Source organism: Cricetulus griseus, chromosome 4 (genome assembly GCF_003668045.3).
Source record: "Cricetulus griseus strain 17A/GY chromosome 4, alternate assembly CriGri-PICRH-1.0, whole genome shotgun sequence".
In the NCBI taxonomy this organism is placed as follows: domain Eukaryota; kingdom Metazoa; phylum Chordata; class Mammalia; order Rodentia; family Cricetidae; genus Cricetulus; species Cricetulus griseus.
In genome coordinates this window covers 128,613,128-128,636,978 of record NC_048597.1, presented here as the reverse complement: position 1 = coordinate 128,636,978, position 23,851 = coordinate 128,613,128, and the positions used below count along the sequence as shown (strand labels likewise).

The 23,851-nt window shown below is 43.7% G+C and overlaps 1 protein-coding gene across 1 annotated transcript in view; it reads left to right on the top strand.

Annotated features, from left to right (window-relative positions):
* The window catches only part of Hephl1 (hephaestin like 1), a 76,511-nt gene that overhangs the window by 5,868 nt on the left and 46,792 nt on the right, over positions 1 to 23,851 (top strand). The window contains exon 2 of the mRNA XM_027410835.2: positions 16,295 to 16,539. Coding sequence (XP_027266636.1) covers positions 16,295 to 16,539 — 245 coding nt within the window. The remainder of the gene's footprint in view (positions 1 to 16,294; positions 16,540 to 23,851) is intronic.

The window sequence follows — 23,851 nt, the reverse complement described above, 5'->3', positions numbered from 1 at the left end:
TCCCTCCCTCCCTCCCTCTTTCCTTCCTTCTTCCCTCCCTCCCTTCCTTCCTCCCTTCCTTCCACCCTTCCTTCATTCTTTCTTTCACGCAAGTATTCTGTGTGCTTCTGTGAAAATCAAGTGAGACAAAGTAGGACCCAAGCTTCAGGTGGCACCACAGGAATTGTAATAAAAAATTATATGGTAACACATAACCCAGATGGCTTTTAAAAATTACCCATCTAATTAGGGAAGGCGTGGCTTCTGAGTTCTTATGTGGAATCTGCCCCACCCTTTTTGCCCAGGTTGTCCTGATATGGGCCTGTGTTCATTTTTGTGGGTAGCATCCTGTTCAGGCTTAGATGACGCTGTGTCCTTTTGGTGACTATAAGAGCCTCACATCTGCTCTGGTCACATATCCTGCTGACATTAGTTTGTGGCTCATCTTCACCTCATATCCACAGGCCTCTGATACTCAGGCTCTATACAGCAGAATGGGTATTGATATTGAAAACACTGTGTTGCCATTTACCAGTGTGTAGATTTCCCAGCCAAATGTAACTCGAGTACAAGGATGGGGAGTGATAGACCTGGCTTCCATTTATACTTCCAAACATCAGTTGTTACATGATGAGTGTTGGGAAAATAAACCCAAACCAGGCAGGGCATGGATGTGAGCCATGGACACTTCAGATCCTAGCCTGGACACCCAACTTAGCACCAATAGATGCTCTGTGACTACTGCCAATCTTACTGGCTTTTGAAGGTCATCCATCACTGTATGGCACTTTAGCCTTGGCAATGTCACTTGAAATTCCCACCGTGGCTTTCAGACAGTTGCTATTGGGGAACTTCTGGGCCACAGTTGACTCCCTCACAGAAGAAACAGATACCACTCCCTGAGTCAAAGCCACTCCATCTGCTCGGCTCCCCAGTGAGCCTCTGCTCTTTTGCCTGAGAAGAATTGCCTTCACAGATGTTTGCTGAGTAGATGCTCAGAGAACTTCTACTTCTAGTTCCTTGCTTTTCTGTCTTTTCCTCCCCTATCATTTTGAATGTCTTCTTAAAAATACTATTTTAAAATGTATTCTTGTTCTTTGAAAAGGTCTCATTTGTTTTTCACTTTTAATACTTTTCAATTAAAAAGCTCACTACAAGCCATGTGGTGGTGGTACATGCCTTTATTCCCAGCACTCCGGAGGCAGGGGCAAGCATATTTCTGTGATATCCAGGCCAGCCTGATCTACAGAGTGAGTTCCAGGACAGCCAGCACTACATAGTGAGATCCTGTTTCTAAATAAGCAAACAAACAAAAATAGCTCACTATGATTTTGTTATATACTAAGAACAGCAGGGATGATTTCTAATTTTGGCTACACACCAGAATCATGTTTTCACCATAGGCCAAGTTACAGGTCCAATGACAGCCTTTACATTTCAAGGGCTTCCCATCACAGTCCTTCAAGTTCATGGAGGGCTATGAGCTCCAGGGACACCCTTTGCCCTGCAACTTGGATGTCCTGGTTGCTTTGATCTTGAGTGTGTCTCTTTACAGAAGGCCCCTGGTAGCAGACAAGCAGGGGTCTCATAGTGACACTTGGCCTGATCCAGAAATTCTGTTTACCACTTCTACTCACACCAAATGCAGGGAGCCCAGTGTTCCAACTTAGTGCAGGAGCAGGCCATCTCTGGAAAGTTCTACCCAAAGAATCATTTGGTAAGATTGGAAAAATATGGATACCCTGGCTTTGCCAGGAACTCTGATTCAACTGCCCTGAAAATGGGACAAATGTCCTTAGTGATTCCAATGCAGACAGTGCCTGGGTGACATCAGAGAACAAGTGCTATAGAAAGCCCAACCCTTTCCTTGTCTGCCTGCCAGCCATGCAGAGACAGGACTGGACTGACACACATCTAAGAATGTGAAAAACAAGTCACCATGTCACTCAGTCGTGAACTATGTGGCATGCTACTCTGCCGTGGGAAGTTGGGCACACTTCCCTCCTTTTGGTGTTCTGCTCCCTCTCTTTGGTGATTTTGCCAGGCCAGTCATAGTGACATCTGTGACCCTGAGGGTGATGGGTAAGACTCTGGTGGGGTTTGGGTCAGGATCTTCTAGACGTTGTAGTGTGCACAGAACCTCAGCTCCGTGTACACACACACACACACACACACACACACACACACACACACACACACACTCATGTGCTCTCCCGTGTGTGCCGGGAGACAGCGCAGAGAAGTGAGGAGGGTCTTCCACAGGAGCCTGCTGGAGTGGCCAGGACCTTTGCACAACCTCGTTGTAGACTTTACCCATCAGTCTGCGCCCAGAGGCATAGCAGCATGGCTGTCATCACTCTGCTGGGTGACCCAATGTCAGTTGTTAGCAGGCGATTCTGCCCATACTAGTGCTGCTTGGCAGCCTGTGGGTGACTCATTCATTCCTCTAAGAGCCTGTTCAATTAGGAGTTCTACTTACCTGCTGCTCAACAGGAACCCCCCCTCAACACAAGAAAACAAAACACCATCCCAAACAGTGCTTTAAATGCATTGAGGAAATTCTGTTTTCGTGTACACAAAGCAAAGCCAAAATTTGGTCATGGGAATCTTTTGGTTTAAACTGTACCAAGCTTAGGGTGTAGCTGTAAGCCTGGACCCTCTTTTCTAAGTAAAGTGTTTCTACATTTTTTTAATAGTTTTCTTCTAGCTGCGGAAGTGAGTCCATATATGCAGAATAAATACCCGCACAGTATGCTGGATAAGCAATCCCACCCCCAACTCTTGCCTGTCGGTCACCCAATGGTAGTACTCTTGCGACCTTTAGATACTTCTTGCATGTACTGATGTGTATATTGTTTTTAAAAAATTCAAGTGGATGGGCTGTACTTCATTTGTTGGGTTGAAATGTGCTGTTGTTGGTACTTTGGTGACAATGTGGCATTGGCACTCCCCTCCTCCCATGTGATATGGCTTTGTCACCCTGCTATTTACCAGGCATTAGCTGAGGAACATGTATGTCTTCTAGGTTTTCACAATCGCAACCGTTCTCTATCTTTCAAACAAGATTCCGGTCTTGTTGGTCCCATTGTGTGGATTGGAACATCTGGGGGTCTGGCCCTTTGTCTCCAGGGATGCATACTTTTCTTTGGGCAGGCTCTGCTTCCTCCAGGGAGGTCCTGCACCCGTGGCTTCAGCCTTTATTGTTGAGGTTTTACTGACTGGCTTAGCATCAAGGCAGACAAGGTTGGCACACCCTGATGTCCAGAGAAGAACAGTGAGGCGTTGCCCAGGCAGGCGAGTGGTTTGGGCTCACCGGCTGCCATCTGTAAAGGCGTTATGTTCTGCCCTCACTTGGAGGAGACTGACCACTGAGGAGAGGAGGCAGCATGGTGTGGAAGCTCCCAACCTCCCTTCTACTGATCCGAAAGGAGCTCATCCTGAGGTCCACACTAGTCCTCCCTGGAGTAGGATTTGTTGGACATACCCTTGGGGTCTGCCCGACCTGTCCCCTAATTTCATCATAAGCAACCAATCAAAGCCTTTTTCTTAGCCCTGAACAGTCCTCAGTCTGGAAAACTTTTGGAAGTTGGATTCTTTCTTCCTTCAAAGTCATTTCCAAACATTATCCTCCTGCTCCGTGGTACTTCCAGCTCCACAGTGATGGTCTAAGCTCTTTGAGGTGACACTTGGCTGCTCTGATCTTTCATAGGACTCAGTTGAGAACCACGAAGGTTTTCCTGCGTTGAGGCTGAGGCTAGCTTCATTTAGAACAGGCTTAGTGCTGTAAGTTTGAACTGAGCAGGTGATCATATTAGATTGTTCAGGACAAGCTGGAACCTCTGTGTGTTGGAAAGAGGGAGACATATATTTTTAAATTAATAATTGTGTGTGTGTGTGTGTGTGTGTGTGAGAGAGAGAGAGAGAGAGAGAGAGAGAGAGAGAGAGAGAGAGAGAGAGAGAAACAGTACTCACGTGAAGGTCAGAGGACAACTTCTAGGAATTAGTTCTCCATTTCCACCATGTGGGTTCAGGGATTGAGCCCCAGTCATCAAGCCTGCCAGTACCTTTTCTTGCTAACCCTCTTACTGGCCCCATTGCTTTAGCTAGCCTTGAATGTTTTGCTATACTCTGTTTAAGTGGTTTTCTTTTTAATTTTGCTGCTGTTTGTAACTGACAGAAAGACAAGGTGACTGTAAGAGGCCAGCAGACATTGACAGGCAGACCCAGCAAACTAAACTCAATGCCAATGTGTTGGATTTCTGCAATATGATGGCCACAAACTGTACCCTGGAGCCAGGCATCATGGAATAATGTCTGTATCATTTGATTAGCAGGGGCACTTAGTGAATGAGCATGGAAGGATTCTTCCCTAGACACACCATTCCAGGAATACAACTCATGTGTGTGCCAGCATTATGTCATCTGTGTATAAACGGGCCACATTCAAAGATCCTGAAGCATAATGCTGTCTCCTGTCCCACCTGAACCCAGGAAAGAACAGCTCTGCAGCAGACACCTGTGTTACTCCCCAACTTCCCCACAGGGTGCATCTCAGCCCTGCCTCCTTCTCTAAGCAATCACGACTGCTGCTCAGATATGAAGCAAAAGATAATCACATGCCTGGCATTCTTAAATATCTGGAGGATGTTTAAGCTCAAGCATGACAACCCAAGCTGTTCTGCAAATACAGCTTGCAACACTCTCCTACCTCTGACGTGCTAAACAGTGGCAAGTTCATGGAGGTTTCATTTGCTAGTTTGTTTGTCTTAGGTTGCAAAACAAGCAGCAACTCTTCCAGGGCATTTGCAGTAGAAAATGGGTGATTAGGAAGTTAGTGCAAGTTAGGGATGGAAAAGCTATTTGTCTTTGACCAGCTCACAAGCCAAGGACAGGCATAGTAAGTTTTGGAAAATGCCATTACTGGTTTGGTATCTGAACAGAGCACTGAATATATAGAGAAATGAGAAAAGGAAGAATTTGGGGCTGGAGTGACAGCTCAGTGGTTAAGAGCAGTTGTTGCTCTTGCAGAGGACCTTGTTGGATTCCCAGCACCCACATGGTGGTTCACAACCCTCCATAGCTTCAGTTCTGGATATCTGATACCCTCTTCTGACCTCTCTGGGCACCAAACATGCACATAGTCTATATATACACATGCAGGCAAAAGGACTCTCACATAAAATATAGCACATACATTGAATTTTTACAAAAGGGAGAGTTTGAACTGACCTTGAAAGATGCTTGGAAAATTAGACATGAAAAAACAAAACAAACAAACAAAAAACAGTATGGAGAGGGAAGATTTATTTGGAGGCCCACTTAAGGGTTACTGTCCATCACTGCAGGGAAGGAATAGAGCTGGTGGTGGCTTGTTACATCTTGCTGAACCAGGAAGCAAGCCTGGTCCCCCAATTTCCAGCGTCTGCCAGATAAGCCCCACATCCAAAAGATTCACCAGTCTCCAAATAGCACCACCAGCTGGGAACTGAGCATTGAGTTATGAGCCTGTGGGGGACATTCACACACAGACAGCTGTGTTGTTTGCCAAGATCACTGAAGAGGATGAGAACTTGGAGTGGAAAGGAAGCCAGGCAGGGAAGGAAATGGAGCTAGTTTCCTGAAGGGGGATTTTAGCAGCGTAGACCAAGCCTCTGGGTCCTTGGCTTCACTTAGGTGTCTTCTCCTCTGTCTGCACAAATGCTTCTGCCTTCTTGGAGGTTCCTCTTTCTGCTCACCACAGGCTGCAGGCCATGACCTGAACGTGACTTGTAGTGTTATCACCCCAAGACACCACTAAGGTGGGCAAAGCCACTATTTAAAATCAAGACAGCTGGGAGTTTGTGGCTAGTCAATACTTACAAATATTTAAAAGTTCCTTTAAAAAAATGGAAATGGAGTCCTCAAATTACCTTTAGTTGTTTAGTGAAGCTGGTATCAGACTTGGTGGGGCTCCAGCAACAAAGGGTTGTCTGCTTGGCTGGGGCTGTGCACGGTCAGCAGGGAGAGGGGAGGAACTGAACTAGGTAACAGTGAAGTAGCAGTAGATAGTAAATCCAGCCCAGATGGTTAAAATCAGACCTATACCAGCCAGGCAGGTGAATGCCATATCCAGGCCATTGGGAGTGGGGAACTCAGCTGGAGTAGGCGGTACAGAATGAAACTCCAGAATCAGGCCAGAGCATGAGCAGAGGCTTGGACAGATGCATGGATGTCCTGACAGAGTACCCAGAGGTGGAGGCATAGGAAGGGCTTGGTCTAATGGCCAGAAAGTAGACAGGGTGGGGGGGAAATGATGTGGTCAGGCACAGTGGTGAGAAGCCAGAGAGAGAAGTCTGCCCCAAATGGTCATATTAAGATACATCTGACCAAATATCCCCTGCTGAGAACCTCCAGAGAAGCTTATTTGTAGATGTTGTACCTATTTGCTTTCTCCTGGCACCCACGTCTCCCCACAGTTCCCCTCCCACCAAGCTTCCTGGCCAAACTGACCTCTGACCCTCTGGTCTTGACACTTGGCTTAAACTACCTCTCCTACTTGGCATGCCCATCACTGCCTTGACTTCTGTGCAAGCATTGGTGCTCCTGTTCCTTCCTTGTGTCCATCAATGCCCTCATCCAGGGACCTTGCTCATTTCGGTATCCTAAGCATGCAAGCCAGCACTTTGTGTGCACTATGTCCTCAGTCTGTTCTTGGAAGGTGACAGAATGATCTTCAAGATCATCCAGGACTTAAGTGCTGGACGTTCTTGGAGCAGCACGTATGCTGATATGGGACAAGACAGAGTCTTCCACTGGGCCTCATACAAACTGATCTTACCTCTTCAAGGGTTTGTCCTACTATGTGGACACAATTTTATATGGCTATGAGCTTTATGTTGGCCTAAGGAATCTGTCCTGATCTCAGGAGAAGCATGGGCCTTGGCTGTCATTGAGCAGAAGAGGAACATGGGGAGTTCTGGCCAAGGCACATATAGATTTTATAGCAAAGGCTAAGCAACTAGAGAGAGAACAGGGAACATTCAGGTGGACTCTTCTGGGGTTAGTTATCTGGTATTAAAAACTCTCTCAGGTGTTATGAACCTGTGGCCAGTACAGCTACAAATGTGGCCCAACACAAAAGCATAAACTCACTTAAAACATTTTCAATATTTTGCTCACTTGGTGGCACTATCCTCAAGTGTGAACTTCGCAGGTGACAAAGCCATATTCATCAAGGAAAAATCCTTCACGGATTCCCTAACTCTATCAGACTAAACAAACTGGCCACTCTGTCTGTCCCTGGACATTGTGGTTAGGGTGGTCCAGGTCTGGGTCACAAGTCCCATCTGATGATGATGTATAAGGGAGTATGATATGCTGGGGGGGGGGCTGTGTCACCTGCTCTGCCACCAGCATCCCATCCAAAACCCACAGGGTGAAGACAGGGGATATGTGTTCTTAGACCAGGGAATGGGGTGTGGAGCAGCACAGGCAGAACTGCAGACCTCCACACCAACCTTCCCTTCTCCTTGCTCTCAGTGCTCTCAAGGTCCCTAACAATAAGTTCAGTGGGAGCCAACTTCCAGCATCGCTTTGTGTAGAAACCCTCTCCTCACCTCTTCCACTCAGTACATAATCTTCATCCTCACAAGTCTCCCTCCCCAAACGGAGCTCCTTCAAGGCAGGGGCTCCTCCCTCTGAATCCTGAGCACTGAGTCCAAGGCTTGCCACAAGTGGCGTATGTTGAATGACTATGGGAATGAATGCACATGAATTTCAGGACTGTGTTCCAGGCTGGCCTTGACCTTTTGTACCCAGAGAACACATCTGCACCTAGAAATGGTAGAGTTTGGGACAAAGCCATGCTGTTTGGAGGGCAGTGCTGCTGGGGTTGGAATTCCAGGTCGCTCATAAAGACTGAGTATGAAGTGACTTCACCTTCCCTGGAGAAGCTGCCATGGACCTGAAAAGTGGCATAAGCAATGCTCCCAAGCACTAAGGATAGAGTTCCCCCTTCACCCTGAGGCCCCAGGAGGACCCTGTCACATCCGGGGTTAGAATCATGGTTCCTCTTTTTCCTTCTTCCCCTCTCCTAACAGCATCTTTGCTCCTTATTTTCCTCTTTCCTTTGCCCATCTCCTCTAGAATTCCCAGACCTTTAAAGCAGAACCTTTAAAACCTGACTTCCACATCCCTCATGTTGTGAAAACCCCGGGGAGTCACCAGGGCTTCCCTGGCAAATTATGAGCACTTCAAACTGGAATTGAAGTTTGCATCACTGTCCACCTGAAAGCTTACATGCAGCAGCATGGACCCAGCTCTCAGGCCTGTGCCCAGTGTGTGAGCCACCTCCCACCAGCACTGCTCTCTCATTGCCTGCTCTGTGCTCAGTCTGTGGGGCATCTTCTTGAGTTTTCGTTCCTCATAAGCACGCTCCTTCTTTGAACTATTTGTATTTCTAGAGAGGTTTTGTCTGAGTTCTAAGACCTTGTTGGAGAAGTTTCCTTGGGCAATGCTGGTGACCAAAATGTAAAGAATAGGTGGCTGTGGAGTGCTATCTGTATCACCCCCTACACACACACACACACACACACACACACACACACACACACACACACACACGTGCACACAAGCACCCACTCAGGGAACATCATGGGGAGCAGGAGATAGAAAGACTGAGAGCCACAAGTCAGGAAGACCACTGTTTAACTGACAGAAGTGCTAACTCATGAACTCACAGCAGCTCTGGCTGCCTGTATAAGACCTGCACAAGCTCAAGCCAGTTACCATTCTAGCATGAAGCAGGAAAGGTTCATGAGCCCTCATCTGCAATGGAGGCACTAGTGACAGTTAATGGGAGGGAGAGAGGAACAGTTGTTCTTTAAAGGTTGTGGCCTCTGGTAGCCAGCCATGCTCCAGTGGGAGGTCCCACACCCAGGAGTGTACAGGCAGCACAAGATGGTGCCAGTAAGTTATAACATTTTTTTTAAGAGGACATGAGTTTGGGAAGTGGAATGGGGGATAGGGCTGGCTCTGGGAGGAGTTAGGAGGAGTGGGGGTGGATATAATCAAAATACATTGAATGCACACATGAAATTCTCAAAGAATTAATGAAAACATTGATAAAAAAAGAAAAGCTGGGCTGGATTTGTGGATAGGTATTGTTTAAAACTGGTTTTTCATGATGGGGGAAACCTCAGAGACAGCTGACCTGAGCTAGTGGGGCTCATGGACTATGGACTGACAGATAAGAACCTGCATGGGATAGAGCTAGACCCTCTGAATGTGGGTGACAGTTATGGGGTAGGGGGCTGGCACTGGCACCAGGACCTAACCCAGGTGCATGAACTGGCTCTTTGGAGCCCATTCTCTGTGGTGGGATACCCTGCTCAGCCTTGATACAGCAGGGAGGGGCTTGGTCCTGCCTCAACTTGATATGCCAGACTTTGGGAATTTGGACTCCCCAAGGAAGACCTTACCCTCTCTGAGGAGTGGTTGGGGGTAGGGAGGGAGAAAGGGGGGAAGGAGAAGGGGAGGGAGGGGGAACTGGGACTGGTATGTAAAATGAAAAGATTTAAATAAAAGATTAATTTTAAAAAAGAGAAGCTGTGCCTGTCCTCCTGCTGCTTTGTCCGGTGCTTCATTTCCCTTCATTAGAATCACTTTGCACCTACAAAGCACTGGGCACACATCGAGGGCACAGTAAGTGTGAGCTGAATGAAAACTGGAGGGGAGGGGCTGGGGAAATGGCTCAGTCAGTAAGTTCTTACCACACTGGTGGGCTGTGCTGGGAGGTGGAGACTGGCAGATCACCAGGGCCCATTGCCAGGCAGCCAATTTGAATCACCAAGTTTTAGGTAAAAGCAAGAGACCCTGTTTCAAAAAACAAGGTGGAGAACTGGGAGCAGAGTCAGAGGTAGGTTTGGGCTTCAGGCCCAGAGCAGGGTCAAGGGAGCCATGAGCCTCAGACCTGGGGGCAGTGTCAGAGGGAGGCCCCAGCTTAAGGCCCAGGAGCAAGGAGTGACTACCTGGTGAAGCAACAGCAGAGCTTTCCAGCAGTAGCTTCCAGAAACTATTGCAAAAAGTTTCTCTGGAGAAAAGCACCTGTGTCCCAGATACTCTGCTACTACATGGACCACTGGACCCTCAGCCCCATCAACACTCCCAAAGGGAGGACTGTCCACCAGACCGGTAGCCCCATCTGCACCTCAAGGAGGGACCACCTGAGCATTGGGCCCACTTCCACCAGGAGAAGCAATCACCGGAAGCTCTGCTCTACTTGTGCCTGATGGAGCAGTCAGCGGAGCCACAGGCCCCAACTATACCAATTAGAGAAAGAGAGACCCCCTGAAGCAAGGCTCCACCTATACCAATTAGAGGAAGAGATGTGTAGACAACAAGATAAGAATGCACTCAACAATATAAAGAACAATAAGGCACCACTAGAAACTAGTGGCACTATAACAGCAAGACCTGAACATCCCAAGACAAATGAAGTAGAAGAAAATGACTTAAAAAATAACTTTATGAGGATGATTGAGGCCCTTAAAGAGGAAATGAAAAATTCTCTTAAAGAAATGGAGGAAAAGACAAACAAAAAATTGGAAGAGATCAACAAATCCCTTAAAGAAAGCCAAGAAAAAACAATCAAACAAGTTAAAGAAATAATTCAAGACATGAAGTCTGAAATAGAGGCAATAAAGAAAATACAAACCAAGGAAATTCTGGAAATGGAAAAATCGGGGTAAATGATCAGGAACCACAAATGCAAGCCTAAACCACAGAATACAAGAGATGGAAGAGAAAATTTCAGGCATTGAAGATAACTTGGGGGAAATAGATTCATTGGTCAAAGAAAAATTTAAATCCAACAAATCCTTAACACAAAACATGCAGGAAATCTTGGGACACCATGAAAAGACCTAACCTAAGAATATTAGGGATAGAAGAAGGAGAAGAAATCCAACTCAAAGGCACAGATATATTCAACAAAGTCATAGAAGAAAACATCCCCAACGTAAAGGAGGACACACCTATGAAAGTACAAGAGGCTTACAGAACACCAAATAACTTGGACCCAAAAAAGTCCCCTCACCATATAATAATCAAAACAATAAACATACAGAATAAAGAAAGAATATTAAGAGCTGTAAAGGAGAAAGGCCAGATAACATATAAAGGCAGATCCATCAGAATTACACCTGACTTCTCAACAGAAACAATGAAATCCAGAAGGTCCTGGTCATATGTTATGCAGACACTAAAGGACCACGAATGCCATCCCAGACTACTTTACCTAGCAAAGTTTCAATAACCATAGATGGAGAAAACAAGATATTCTATGATAAAAACCAAATTTAAACAATACCTCTCCACAAACCCAGCCCTACAGAAAGTACTAGAAGGAAAATGCCAACCCAAGTTAATCACCTACATCCACAAGAACACAGCAAATAGATGAGCTGACAGCCGCAAACCCTAAAGAAGGGAATTGAACACACAATGCCATCACCACCAACAAAAACAAACATAACAGGAACTAGCAATCACCAGTCATTAATATCCGTTAATATAAATGGTCTCAATTCACCTATAAAAAGACACAGGCTAACAGATTGGATATGAAAACAGAATCCATCCTTCTGCTGCATACAAGAAACATACCTCAAATGGACCTAAGAAACAAGCTGGTATAGCTATCCTAATATCTAACAAAATAGACTTCAAACTAAAATCAATAAAAAAAGATAAAGAAGAGCATTTCATATTCATCACAGGAAAAATCCATCAAGAGGAAATCTCAATTCTGAACATCTATGCACCAAACACAAAGGCCCCTGGATTTGTAAAAGAAACATTATTAAAGCTTAAATCACAAATCAATCCCCACATACTAATAGTGGGAGACTTCAACACCCCTCTCTCACCACTGGAAAGATCTGCCAGACAAAATCAAGACAGAGAAATTAGAGAACTAACAGATGTTATGACTCAAATGGACTAAACAGACATCTATAGAACATTCCACTCAAACACAAAAGAATATACTTTCTTTTCAGCACCTCATGGAACCTTCTCAAAAATAGACCACATACTTGGTTACAAAGCAAACCTCAACAGATAAAAAAATTTTAATAAATTCCTGTACCTTATCAGATCACCACAGCTTAAAGTTAGAATCTGCAGCAACATTAATTTCAGAAAGCCCACAAACACATGGAAATTGAACAATGATCGACTGAACCACCACTGGGTCAAGGAAGAAATAAGGAAAGAAATAAAAGATTTCCTAAATTTTATTGAAAATGACCGCACAACATACCCAGACTTATGGGACAGAATGAAAGCAGTGCTAGAGGAAATTTCATAGCACTAAATGCATACGTAAAGAAGCTGGACAAATCCCACACTAGTGAATTAACAGAACAACTGGAAGCGCTAGAACAAAAAACAAAAACAACAACAAAAAAAAACAAAAAACCTCACCCAGGAGTAGATGGCAAGAAATAGTCAAATTGAGGGCTGAAATCAATAAAATAGAAACAAAGAAAACAATGCAAAGAATCAATAAGACAAAGAGTTGGTTCTTTGAGAAATTCAACAAAATAGACAAGCCTTTATCCAAACTAACCAAAAGACACAGAGAGAATATTCAAATTAACAAAATCAGAAATGAAAAGGGGAACATAACAACAGACACTGAGGAAATCCAGATAATTATCAGGTCATACTTCAAAACCCTGTACCCCACAAAATTGGAAAACTTTAAGGAGATGGACAATTTTCTAGGTAAGTACCACATACCAAAATTAGATCAAGGACAGATAAACAATTTAAATACACCTATAACCCCTAAGGAACTAGAAACAGTTATCAATAGTCTCCCAACCAAAAAAAAGCCCAGGCCCAGATGGATTCAGTGAAGAATTCTACCAGATGTTCTAAGAAGATCTAATACCAATACTCCTCAAATTATTCCACACAAGAGAAACAGAAGGAACATTGTCAAACTCTTTTTATGAGGCTATAGTTACCCTGATACCCAAACCACACAAAGACACAACTAAGAAAGAGAATTACAGGCCAATTCCTTTCATGAACATAGATGCAAAAGTACTCAATAAAATACTGGCAAACAGAATTCAAGAACACATCAGAAAAATCATCCATCATGACCAAGTAGGATACATCCCAGAGATGCAGGGATGGTTCAACATACAAAAATCCATCAATGTAATCCACCATAAAAGCAAACTAAAAGAAAAAAAAACCACATGATCATCTCACTAGATGCTAAAAAAGCCTTCAACAAAATTCAACACCCTTTCATGATAAAGGTCTTGGAGAGAATAAGGATACAAGAAACATACCTAAACGTAATAAAGGCAATATACAGTAATCCAACAGCTGCCATCAAACTAAATGGGGGGAAACTCAAAGCAATCCTACTGAAATCAGGAATAAGACAGGGCTGTCCACTCTCTCTTTATCTATTCAACATAGTACTCGAAGTTCTAGCTATAGCAATAAGATGACAAAAGGAGATCAAAGGGATACAAATTGGAAAAGAAGAAGTCAAACTATCACTATTTGCTGATGATATGATAGTATACATAAGTGACCCCAAAAATCCTACCAGAGAACTCCTAAAACTGATAAATACCTTTAGTAATATAGCAGGATACAAGATTAACTAAAAAAAATCAGTGGCCCTCCCATATACAGATGACAAACAGGCTGAGAAGGAAATCAGAGAAACATCACCCTTCATAATAGCCACAAATAACATAAAATATCTTGGGGTGACTCTAACCAGACAAGTGAAAGACCTGTATGACAAGAGCTTCAAGCCTTTAAAGAAAGAAATTAAAGAAGATATCAGAAAATGAAAAGATATCCCATGCTCTTGGATAGGTAAGATTAACATATTAAAAATGGCAATCCTAACAAAAGTAATCTATAGATTCAATGCAATCCCCATCAAAATCCCAGCACAATTCTTTACAGACCTTGAAAGAACAATACTCAACTTCATATGGAGGAAAAAAAAAACCCAGGGGAGACAAAATAATCCTGTATAATAAAGGATCATCTGTGGGCTCCACCAACCCTGACTTCAAGCTCTGCTGTAGAACTATAGTAATGAAAACAGCTTGGTATTGATATAAAAACAGACAGGTGGACCAATGAAATCAAATTGAAGACCCCGATATCAACCCACACAGCTATGAACACCTAATTTTTGACAAAGAAGCTAAAAATGTAAAATGGAAAAAAGAAAGCATCTTCCACAAATGGTGCTGATACAGTCTGTCAACATGTAGAAGAATGCAAATAGATCCATATGTATCCTCATGAACAAAACCCAAGTCCAAATGGATCAAAGATCTCAATATAAATCCATCCACACTGAACCTCATAGAAGAGAAAGTGGGAAATACATTTGAACACATAGGCACAGGAGACCACTTCCTAAATAGAACATGAGTTGCACAGACACTGAGAGCAACAATTAATAAATGGTAACCTCCTGAAACTGAGACGCTTCTGTAAAGCCAAGAACACAGTCAACAAGACAAAACGGCTCCCCACAGAATGGGAAAGATCTTTACCAACCCCACATCTGACAGAGGGATGATCTCCAAAATATATAAAGAACTCCTGAAACTAGAAACCAAACTATCAAATAATCCAATTATAAATGGGATACAGATCTAAACAGAGAATTCTCAACAGAACAGTCTCAAATAGTGGAAAGACACTTAAGGAAATGCTCAACATCCTTAGTCATCAGGGAAATACAATTCAAAACAACTCTGAGATTCCATCTCACACCGATCAGAATGGCTAAGATCAAAAACACCAATGGCAGCTTATGTTGGAGAGAATGTGAAGAAAGGGGATCACTCCTCATTGCTGGTGGGAATGCAAACTTGTGTAGGCAGTGTGGAAATCAGTATGGTGATTTTTCAGAAAATTTAGGCATCAATCTACCTCAAGACCCTGCAATATCACTGTTGGGCATATACCCAAAGGAGGTACATTCACACCACAAGGATATTTGCTCCACTATGTTCATAGAAACATTATTTGTAATAGCCAGATCTTGGAAACAACCTAGATGCCCCTCAGCCGAAAAATAAATAAAGAAAATGTGGTATATTTACACAATGGACTACTACTCAGTGCTTAGAAACAGTGACTTCCTAAAATTCGCAGGCAAATGGACAGAATTAGAAAAAACCATCCTGAGTGAGGTAACCCAAAACCAGAAAAACAAATATAGTATGTACTCACTCATAAGTGGATACCAGACATAAAGTAAAAGATACACAGCCTATAGTCCACAACTCCAGAGAAGCTAGAACCCTTTGTAGAAACATATGGAAGCAGATGCAGAAATCCACAACTAACCAATGGGCCAAGCTCCTGGAGTACAATCAAAGTGAGGGAGGAGAGATAATATGAACAAAGCAGTCAAGACCATGATGGAGAAACCCACAGAATCAGCTGACCTGAGCTAGTGAGCGATCCCTGACTCAGGTCTGACAAATGGGGAACCTGCATAAGACCAAACTAGACTCCCTAATATAGGTGACAATGGTGTGACTGGGATAATATATGAGGCCACTGGCAGTGGGTCCAAGATCTAACACTAATGCACAAACTGACTTAGTGGAGCCCATTCTGTATGGAGAGATACCTTGCGCAGCCTAAACACAAGGGATGTGGGGGTGGAGAGGTTCCTGTCCTGCCTCAATGAGATGATGGGACAGACTTAGTAGACTTCCTAGGGGAGGCCTTACCCTCTCCAAGGAGCATATGGGAGCATCAGGAGGAGTGGAGAGAGCAGGAGGAGAGGAGGGAGGAGGAACTGGGATTGGAATGTAAAAATAATAATAATAATAATAATAATAATAATAACAACAACAACAACAACAACCACAACAAAGTGGATAGTGACTGAGGAAGATACCTGAGGCTTGACTCCAGCCTCCACATATGCCTGAGCATACTACACATGCACACACAGTAAATAAGCAAATAAATGAAGACTGGAGGAGAACCTGTGGCCTGGAAGCGGCGAGTGGACAGTGCGATTTCAGAATACTTGATTCTTTTTTCAGTTTGGCTGAGGGTACTGTTTATGTCTTTTGACTTGTCAACTAACGGAACCTCATTTCCACTTTGGCAAAGTAAAAGTAATCTGGCTGAGTCTATAGAGGACACTGATTATGTGAACGCCACATTAGAAATGCAAACAAGCATTTGACGGCCCTTCAAGGACAGAGTTCTCCTTGAACTGCAACTAAAACATTTTCCTTCTTGCTTCCAGACTTGCAACCTTATTTCTCGAACGAGGGCCCAACAGGATAGGTGGCATCTACAAGAAGGCGATTTATAGACACTTCACAGATGGCAGCTACTCCACGGAGATCTCCAAGCCCCCCTGGATGGGGTTCCTGGGTCCCATCCTGAGGGCAGAAGTGGGTGACGTGATCGTTATCCACCTGAAGAACTTCGCTTCCAGACCTTACTCTTTGCATCCTCATGGCGTCTTCTACAACAAGGATTCCGAAGGTGATTCTCCTTTCTCTATCTCTGGGGCCTCGATTCTATTTCACCAGTGAGATAACTGATTGAAATCACACAGGGTGCAAAGAGCACTGATTCTAAAGCTCACTGTCTCCCTCTGCTCTTTGCTCTCCCTACCCCCACCTGCTGTTCCTTTCTATTCTATTTCTCCTGTTTTATTCCCACTTTCTTTTCCTTTTCTTCTTCTTTTTCTTTTCTTTTCTTTTTTCTTTTTCTTTTCTTTTTTTGAGACAGAGTCTCACATAGCTGACCCTCTGACTCTCGACTTCTGCTGCCTCCGCTCCACACTGGCGGTCAGCTGCCTCTTCTGTCTGTCTGTGCTGATAGTGTGGGCGGCTGTCTCAGTGCTTTCTCTGGAGTTTCATCTGTGCAGCAGTCCTGTCCTCCTTCTTGGTCCTCAAGAGTTTCCAGATTCCTCATTAATTTAAAAAAAATAAAACACTGTTGTGCTGGACTTTTGAAATATGAAGATTTTCCAGCTGTCACAAGTACATGTATTTGTAACTGTGCTAGCTTTTCATCACGGTAACAAATGCCTAAAATGAACTAACTCCTAAAGAGAAAGAAAGGGTCTTTTCAGCTTCCAGTTGGGGAGGTTCAGTCATGATCTATTGGCCCTACAGCTGTTGGGCCCATGCCCCGGGAGGCTGGGCATCCCAACATGGAGCCTGTGGCCTGGCAAAGCCACTTCTTCATGGCAAAGCCACTTCTTCATGGGTTAGAGAGGGAAAGCCAGGAGGAAAGAATTGAGTCCACTGTCCCCTTCAGTGACCTGCGACTGTTCCCTCACAGTCCACTGTGACCTCAAGACCGTCATTAGGCTCTACCTCAGCTCCACCAAAGAAACATCTCCTTCCCTGGGGAGATGTCAAATGCCTTTGACATCATGGGCATTTCAGGTCCACCATGCAGTGGTGCCACCACTTTTAGGTACCTCAATTAACCCAGTTAAGACAGCTTCTCATAGGCTTGTTCACAGATGAGTCTCCCTAAAGTCTATCAAGTTGACATGAGTGCTGGCCATACCATACACCATACCACATGACAAGGGGTGTAGCTTAGTTGACAGAGCATTTGCCCAGCACACATAAAACACTGTTTGATTTCTAGCACTTCATAGAGGTGGTATACACCTGTAATCCTAGCACCTTGGAGGTAGAGGTAGGAGGACCAGGAGTCGAGGCTAGCCTGGTGTACATGTGCACTATATATGTGCATGAGTAGTAAAAATATATTTATATTTATATCTCAAACCCTTCAAAGCATCTGTGAAAAATAAGTCCCCAACTCAGAAAAATAGATTTGCTCCAAGTCAGTTCAAGGTATTACTAGAACCACTGAAACCCTCCATAGGTCTCTTCTTCAGGAAGCTGTCTCTGGGCCCTGTCTTATATGTGTGTCTCCTATATTGGGGCTCATTGGCTTACTCCATCACACTTAGAAAGCTGGTACAGTAAAAGAGACCTTTTGTTTTCACTTGCTATTTGTACCTGTCTCTACCTTAGAACGTAGGTTTCCCTGGGGGATAGAGACCATCCTGGGTCGTGCTGGGCACTGTCCCCAGATCCTGACCCAGGACTTGGTAAGTATTCTCTTATACTGCAAGTACCTCCCACACACAGGTCGGTATTATCATTTTATAAATAAGAAATCAAGTTCCAGGAGGACAAGTGTGTGGACCAAGTTCTTACAGCTGGTGACAGTCAAGTTGTGTTTGATGAAAGCTGCCTGTCACCTGTTGCCCCCAATCACTGGACACTAGTCTCTTGCCTTGCCCTTCTGTGTGCAAATGTAACAAGCCTTGGCCCTTAACCCTGCTGGGGTTCTTGTTAAAACTCAGTACAATAGCCAGGCCACACCCTCTCTCCATGTAACTATGGGCCCTTGATTGACTCTCTTTTTTTTCTTTTTAGATAGTGTTGCTTGGTAGCTCAGGTCAGCCTTGAACTTCGGATCCTCCTGCCTCGTGAGTGTGGGGCTTATAGGCATGCACAAACCCACTACCAGGCTCAGTTCACTTTCGCTCACAACAGTACACAGTTTGTCCACAGGTATCTGCTCAAGTATCCAGTAGGTTCAAGAGACTGACTTGGTCCTGTGGAGAAGAGATAAATAAGTCACAAACTATTTTCAAACATCAATGAGCTTAAATGAAAAGGGTTTAATAGAGGGTCTAAATATACTCTATCTTTGCACCAACACTTTCCTTCCTTCCTTCCTTCTTTCCTTCAGTCCTCCTGCCTTCCCTCCCTCTCTCCTTTCCTTCCTTCCTTTCTTTCTTTCTTTCTTTCTTTTTTTTTTTTTTTAAGATTTATCATGTATACAGTGTTCTGTCTGCATGTATCCCTGCAGGCCAGAAGAGGGCACCGGATCTCATTACAGATGGTTGTGAGCCACCATGTGGTTGCTGGGAATTGAACTCAGGACCTATGGAAGAACGGGCAGTGCTCTTAACTCCTGAGCCATCTCTCCAGCTCTCTTGTTGGTTTTTTAGGCAGGGTTTTTCTGTGTAATCCTGGCTGTCCTAGAACTAGCTCTGTAGACAAGGCTGACCTCAAACTCAGAGATCCATCTGCTTTTACCTCCTGAGTGCTGGGATTAAAGGTGTGTGCCACCACCACCCAGGTATACTTCCTTAATTATTGAGTATTTATAGTAAAATTTAAAATTGAATGTTATTATGCCTCCTTCAACCCTATTCTTTTTTTAAAAGAGTTTTTAGTTATTAAATATACTTTTCATTTAAACAAGGCAGCTTGGGTAACTTTTTATGGAGATTACATAAACTTATTGATCAACAAAGGAGATCTTTCTTTTAAAAAGAATAACACAAATATTAAGAAGCCTAGATGCCCACCAATAGGTGAATAGATAAGTAAAATGTTAAATTAAATAATTGAATCTTATACAGTAAAGAAAAATGAAATGATAATATTTGCAGGAAAGTGGATACAACTGGAAATCATCATTTAAGCAAAATAAGCCAGATCCTGAAAGACAAATATTTCATATTTTCCCTCATATGTGAACCCTAGGCACAAAAATGTCAACAGTTCAAATCCAGCAATATTTAAGATATTGACATCTCATGATCAAGTGAGATTTATCCCATGTTGTGTGTACCTGTGTGTAGGGGGTGTGATTTGTAAACCTAGGAAGGGAGCATAAGAGGGAAGAAAAGATCTTAATGGAAAGAGAGAAAAAAGAGGATGATGGAATCCATGCCACATGAAGGTAGAGGGGAGTATATTGGGGGGAGGAAGAGGACAAGTAGGGACAGGGAATAGGGGAGGGAGTGGGGGTATAATAAAAACAATGGATGTAGGCAAATGTCACAATGGAAGCTGGTTACTTTGAATGCTAATTTAAAAATAAATAAATAAATAGGCCCATATAAAATGAAAAATAGTAACTTGATATCTTGAAGATACCCAGAAATGAGCTAGAGTTTGGAGCTTCACCCATTCCCAACGGTATCTTCAGTTTTGTGCCCACACTGTGAGGTCCTCTTGCTAGGTGTCCTATTCATTGACAGTGTTGTAAGGAAAACTTCCTTCCTTCCTTCCTTCCTTCCTTCCTTCCTTCCTTCCTTCTTTCCTTCCTTCCCTCCTTCCTCCCTCCCTTTCTCTTTTTGGATGGTCTCTTGGTAATGTATAGAAACAGAGTTGATCTTGTGTACTGGGCATGTGTCTTCTTGCTGGGGTAAACTTGTTTATTACTAGACAGTAGATTCCCTGTAACTTGAAAAGGCAGCATCATCATGACTAAAGATGACTAACCCTTTTCTTGCCAACCTATATAGCTTTCATTTTCTTTTCAGGATAATAGTTAATAATAGTAGTGGCAAGAGAGGACATTCTTGTCTTGTTTTCAGTTTTTGAAAGAAAGCTGTTGGTTTTCCTCTTCATTGAGCATGATGCTAGCTGTAGAGTTTTCTTAGTTGTCTTTGATTGAGTTAAGGAATAAGACTTCTATTCCCAGGTGGCTGAGAGTTTTTCAAAGGATTCCTGAATGTCAGTGGATTCATTTCTGTTCCTTTTGAGGTGACTGTGATACTTGCCCTTGAATCTATTTATGTGTTGTATTAATTGATTTGTAACTTTGATATCATAAGAACAAATCTTGTTTGGCCATGAAATAGAAAATGTCTTAATTGTCTAAATATTAGTCTGCTAACATTTTGCTAACATTTTTTATGTTTTTGTTTTCTTGTGACATCTTCATGGACTTTTATATGGACAGCTTCCAAGAAGAAGCTTTCAAAATTGTCACACTGGCCACTCTCCTCTGACAAGCACCTACCACACACACAACACAACACACACACACACACACACACACACACAGAGAGAGAGAGAGAGAGAGAGAGAGAGAGAGAGAGAGAGAGAGAGAGAGACTTATTCTTCCACTGAGTTCCTGTCTGTGAACTATGCTTAAATCTATCTCTAAAAAAATTCTTCTTTTAATAAACTCCAAATGCACCTCATTAAAAACAAAATCATGCACCCCAAAATCAATCACAAATGCTGAGATTAAACCAATCCAGAGTGATAAAGAATAGGGACACAGATTAAGAGGTCTGCAACAAAACTGATAGCCCAAGTGATGATGACAGTGGAGTTTGTGGGGGAACCTTGTCTTTTACTTATTGGTTAACACTTCACATGATTAAAAGGTCTTTGCAGACAATCTGAATGCATGTAAATTAAACATGCAACACTTTCTTGAATGTAATGTTACTACAAGGACATAATATTATTTTTGGACAAATACCTTAGTGTAGTGCTTCTTAGAGCTGTATTTATTAATTTTTTATGTGTATGGGTGTTTGGCCAGTACGTATTTCTGTGTACCATTTGCAGACCTGGTGCTAGCAAAGGCCAGAAGAAGCATTAGATCTCTTGGAACTGGAGTTCTAGGCAGTTGTGAGCCACCATGTCAGCGCTGGGAACTGAGCCTAGGTCCTCAGCAAGAGCAGCCAGTGCTCTTAATGGCTCAGCCATCTCTGTAGCCCCAGTGTAGTAATTTTAATACCAATGCATATCTTTGAAATACAGTGTTTTAAATGCATTAAGGTTACAGATGTAACCTTAAAAACTACATATATCATCATCTGCTTATTAACAGTTGTACTTTTTATATCTAATATACAAAGAAAATTGTATCAGTCTGAGATGCTGGCTAAGGGATGCCATAGGTATAACTACATTCCACTACAGTGCCTATTCCTTCATCTTACCAAGTTCAGAATTCTGGGTATAGAACAGTTAAACACACACTAGCCTTTCCAGGGTAGCTGTTGCAGCCCAGATAGGAATCCTTGTCTGATAAACAGTGGGAGTTATCAGACAAACCTTCCAGCAGGGAGCCCCAGCCAGCAGCCTGCTGCTAAGAGAGAAGGCCTGCAGAGAAGAGGCCCCTTCTCACAGCACTTTGCCTTGTGCTCATAGTAGCTGTGTACTTCAGCGTTTAAAAAGGAGGGACTTGACCAATCACATATCTAATCTGAGTTTTTCTTAGAGACACTTTCTGTTTCTTTCCTTCTCTCAATATGATCCACTTCAGACTGTTTATTGCTTTCCCCTCTGATGCTGTGTAGCAGGCCTGTCTCAAAGGTAGTTAGTGTGTCTTGTGTGTAGCCAGGTGGACCGTCACTGTGAGAGCTCCGGGAGCTATTCTTTCCCGCTTCATACTGGTTTCCTGCAGGATTTCTTCCATGCTGCCATTAGGAATAGAAACTGGGGCCCAAGAGAGTTCTGCCCAGGAGCCCTTGCAGGTTCTCCTTCTGCAGCCATGTATCCTCGCTGCAGTACTGCAGCCAAGCCTGTGCCATGGCACAGTGGGATGCATGCTGCAGCAAGTCACTTGCTACTGAAAACTGGACAGTCTAAAAACATTAACAACTCTGGACTGCGGTCCTTGCCCTCCTCCCCATTGTTGCTCGCTGCCATCCTTCCTTGTTTAGAGTTGCCAGGCCCAGTCTGTGGAATTGCCCTATACCATACGCTCATTATGCCTCATCCAGTTTTTGTTTTTCTTTTAAAGACTAGATTCTCACATCTGCTTAGCTTGGTGGCCACGCAAATAATGGGATAGAGGCCATTAAGCATCTTGAGCCAGTAGGTCCTGTGCTGTGTAGTGGGTCTGACAATGCCTTCCATATTCGAGTTGTTTTTAATCTGCCTTCGCTTTCACTTTCTGGTAGGCCCATTGTCTCTTCCTTTTTAAACCTCTCTCTCTCTCTCTCTCTCTCTCTCTCTCTCTCTCTCTCTCTCTCTCTCGTGTGGTGTGTGTGTTGTGTGTGTGTGTGTGTGTGTGTGTGCCCAAGTCAGTCAGATCTTCTGGAGCTGGAGTTATTTGGTTGTGAGCTACCTGATATAGTTGCTGGAAACAAAACTTGGGTCCTCTGCTAGAGCAGCAAGTGCTCTTAAACATTGAGCCATCTTCCCTTCTTTTTTTTTCTTTGTATGCAGGCAGTCTCACTGTTAGCCAGGAAGATGTGAATGACTTAGGTCCTTTCAAGTCTTTGCTGTCTCAGCCAGAGATCTGTTTGCTCCAACCATCACTATCACCTGGGGCTAGGACAGACAAATTATCACTCCTTGTTCCCCCAAACATTCCTTCTAAATAACACTGTGATGTGTGTAGGCAATGCCCACCACTCCAGACCAAACAGTTCCTTCATTCACCGTGGCTGTAACAGCTGGACCTTGTTTGTGACCATTTTGACTAAACTACCTCTCCAGCAGAGCTGAGGGTGGTTGGGAGGTGAGGCAGGAGCAGCCCTAGTCAGGAAGGCTGTGGAGCCCTGCTCTTGCCCAATGCTCAGCAGTTGCTCAAACACCAACAGTGTGGGTGACTTGATTCAGTTTCTGGAATACTGAAACAAGCTTTGTTTTTCTTTAATTGGTTGTTGCCTCCCAGCCTCCCCACCCTGCCCCCATGCTGGGAATAAACGAAGCCCTTCTGCACTTGAGACTGAATATTCCAGCAGATCCCTGCATCTCCAGCTTTAGAGTCATTTAGATTTTCTAACCTCCTAGCTGTCCTTTGACCAATTTTCATCTTGGTTCTATGAACAAGCTTTGTAGTCTTGCAGTCTCAGTGTAATGCTGGTTAGTATTTACTGTAGACCAGTCACTGCTGGGTGGATAGTAGGGCTACATCGAGTAACCACACAGTCAGCACCTCCAAACCTTCTTTCAGGGAAAGAATAGAGAAAGGAGCTTGGAAGCCTACCAGTGCTTGAGACCAGCATCGCTTTCTTAATTTAGATTCACACTTTTGGATCCTGAAT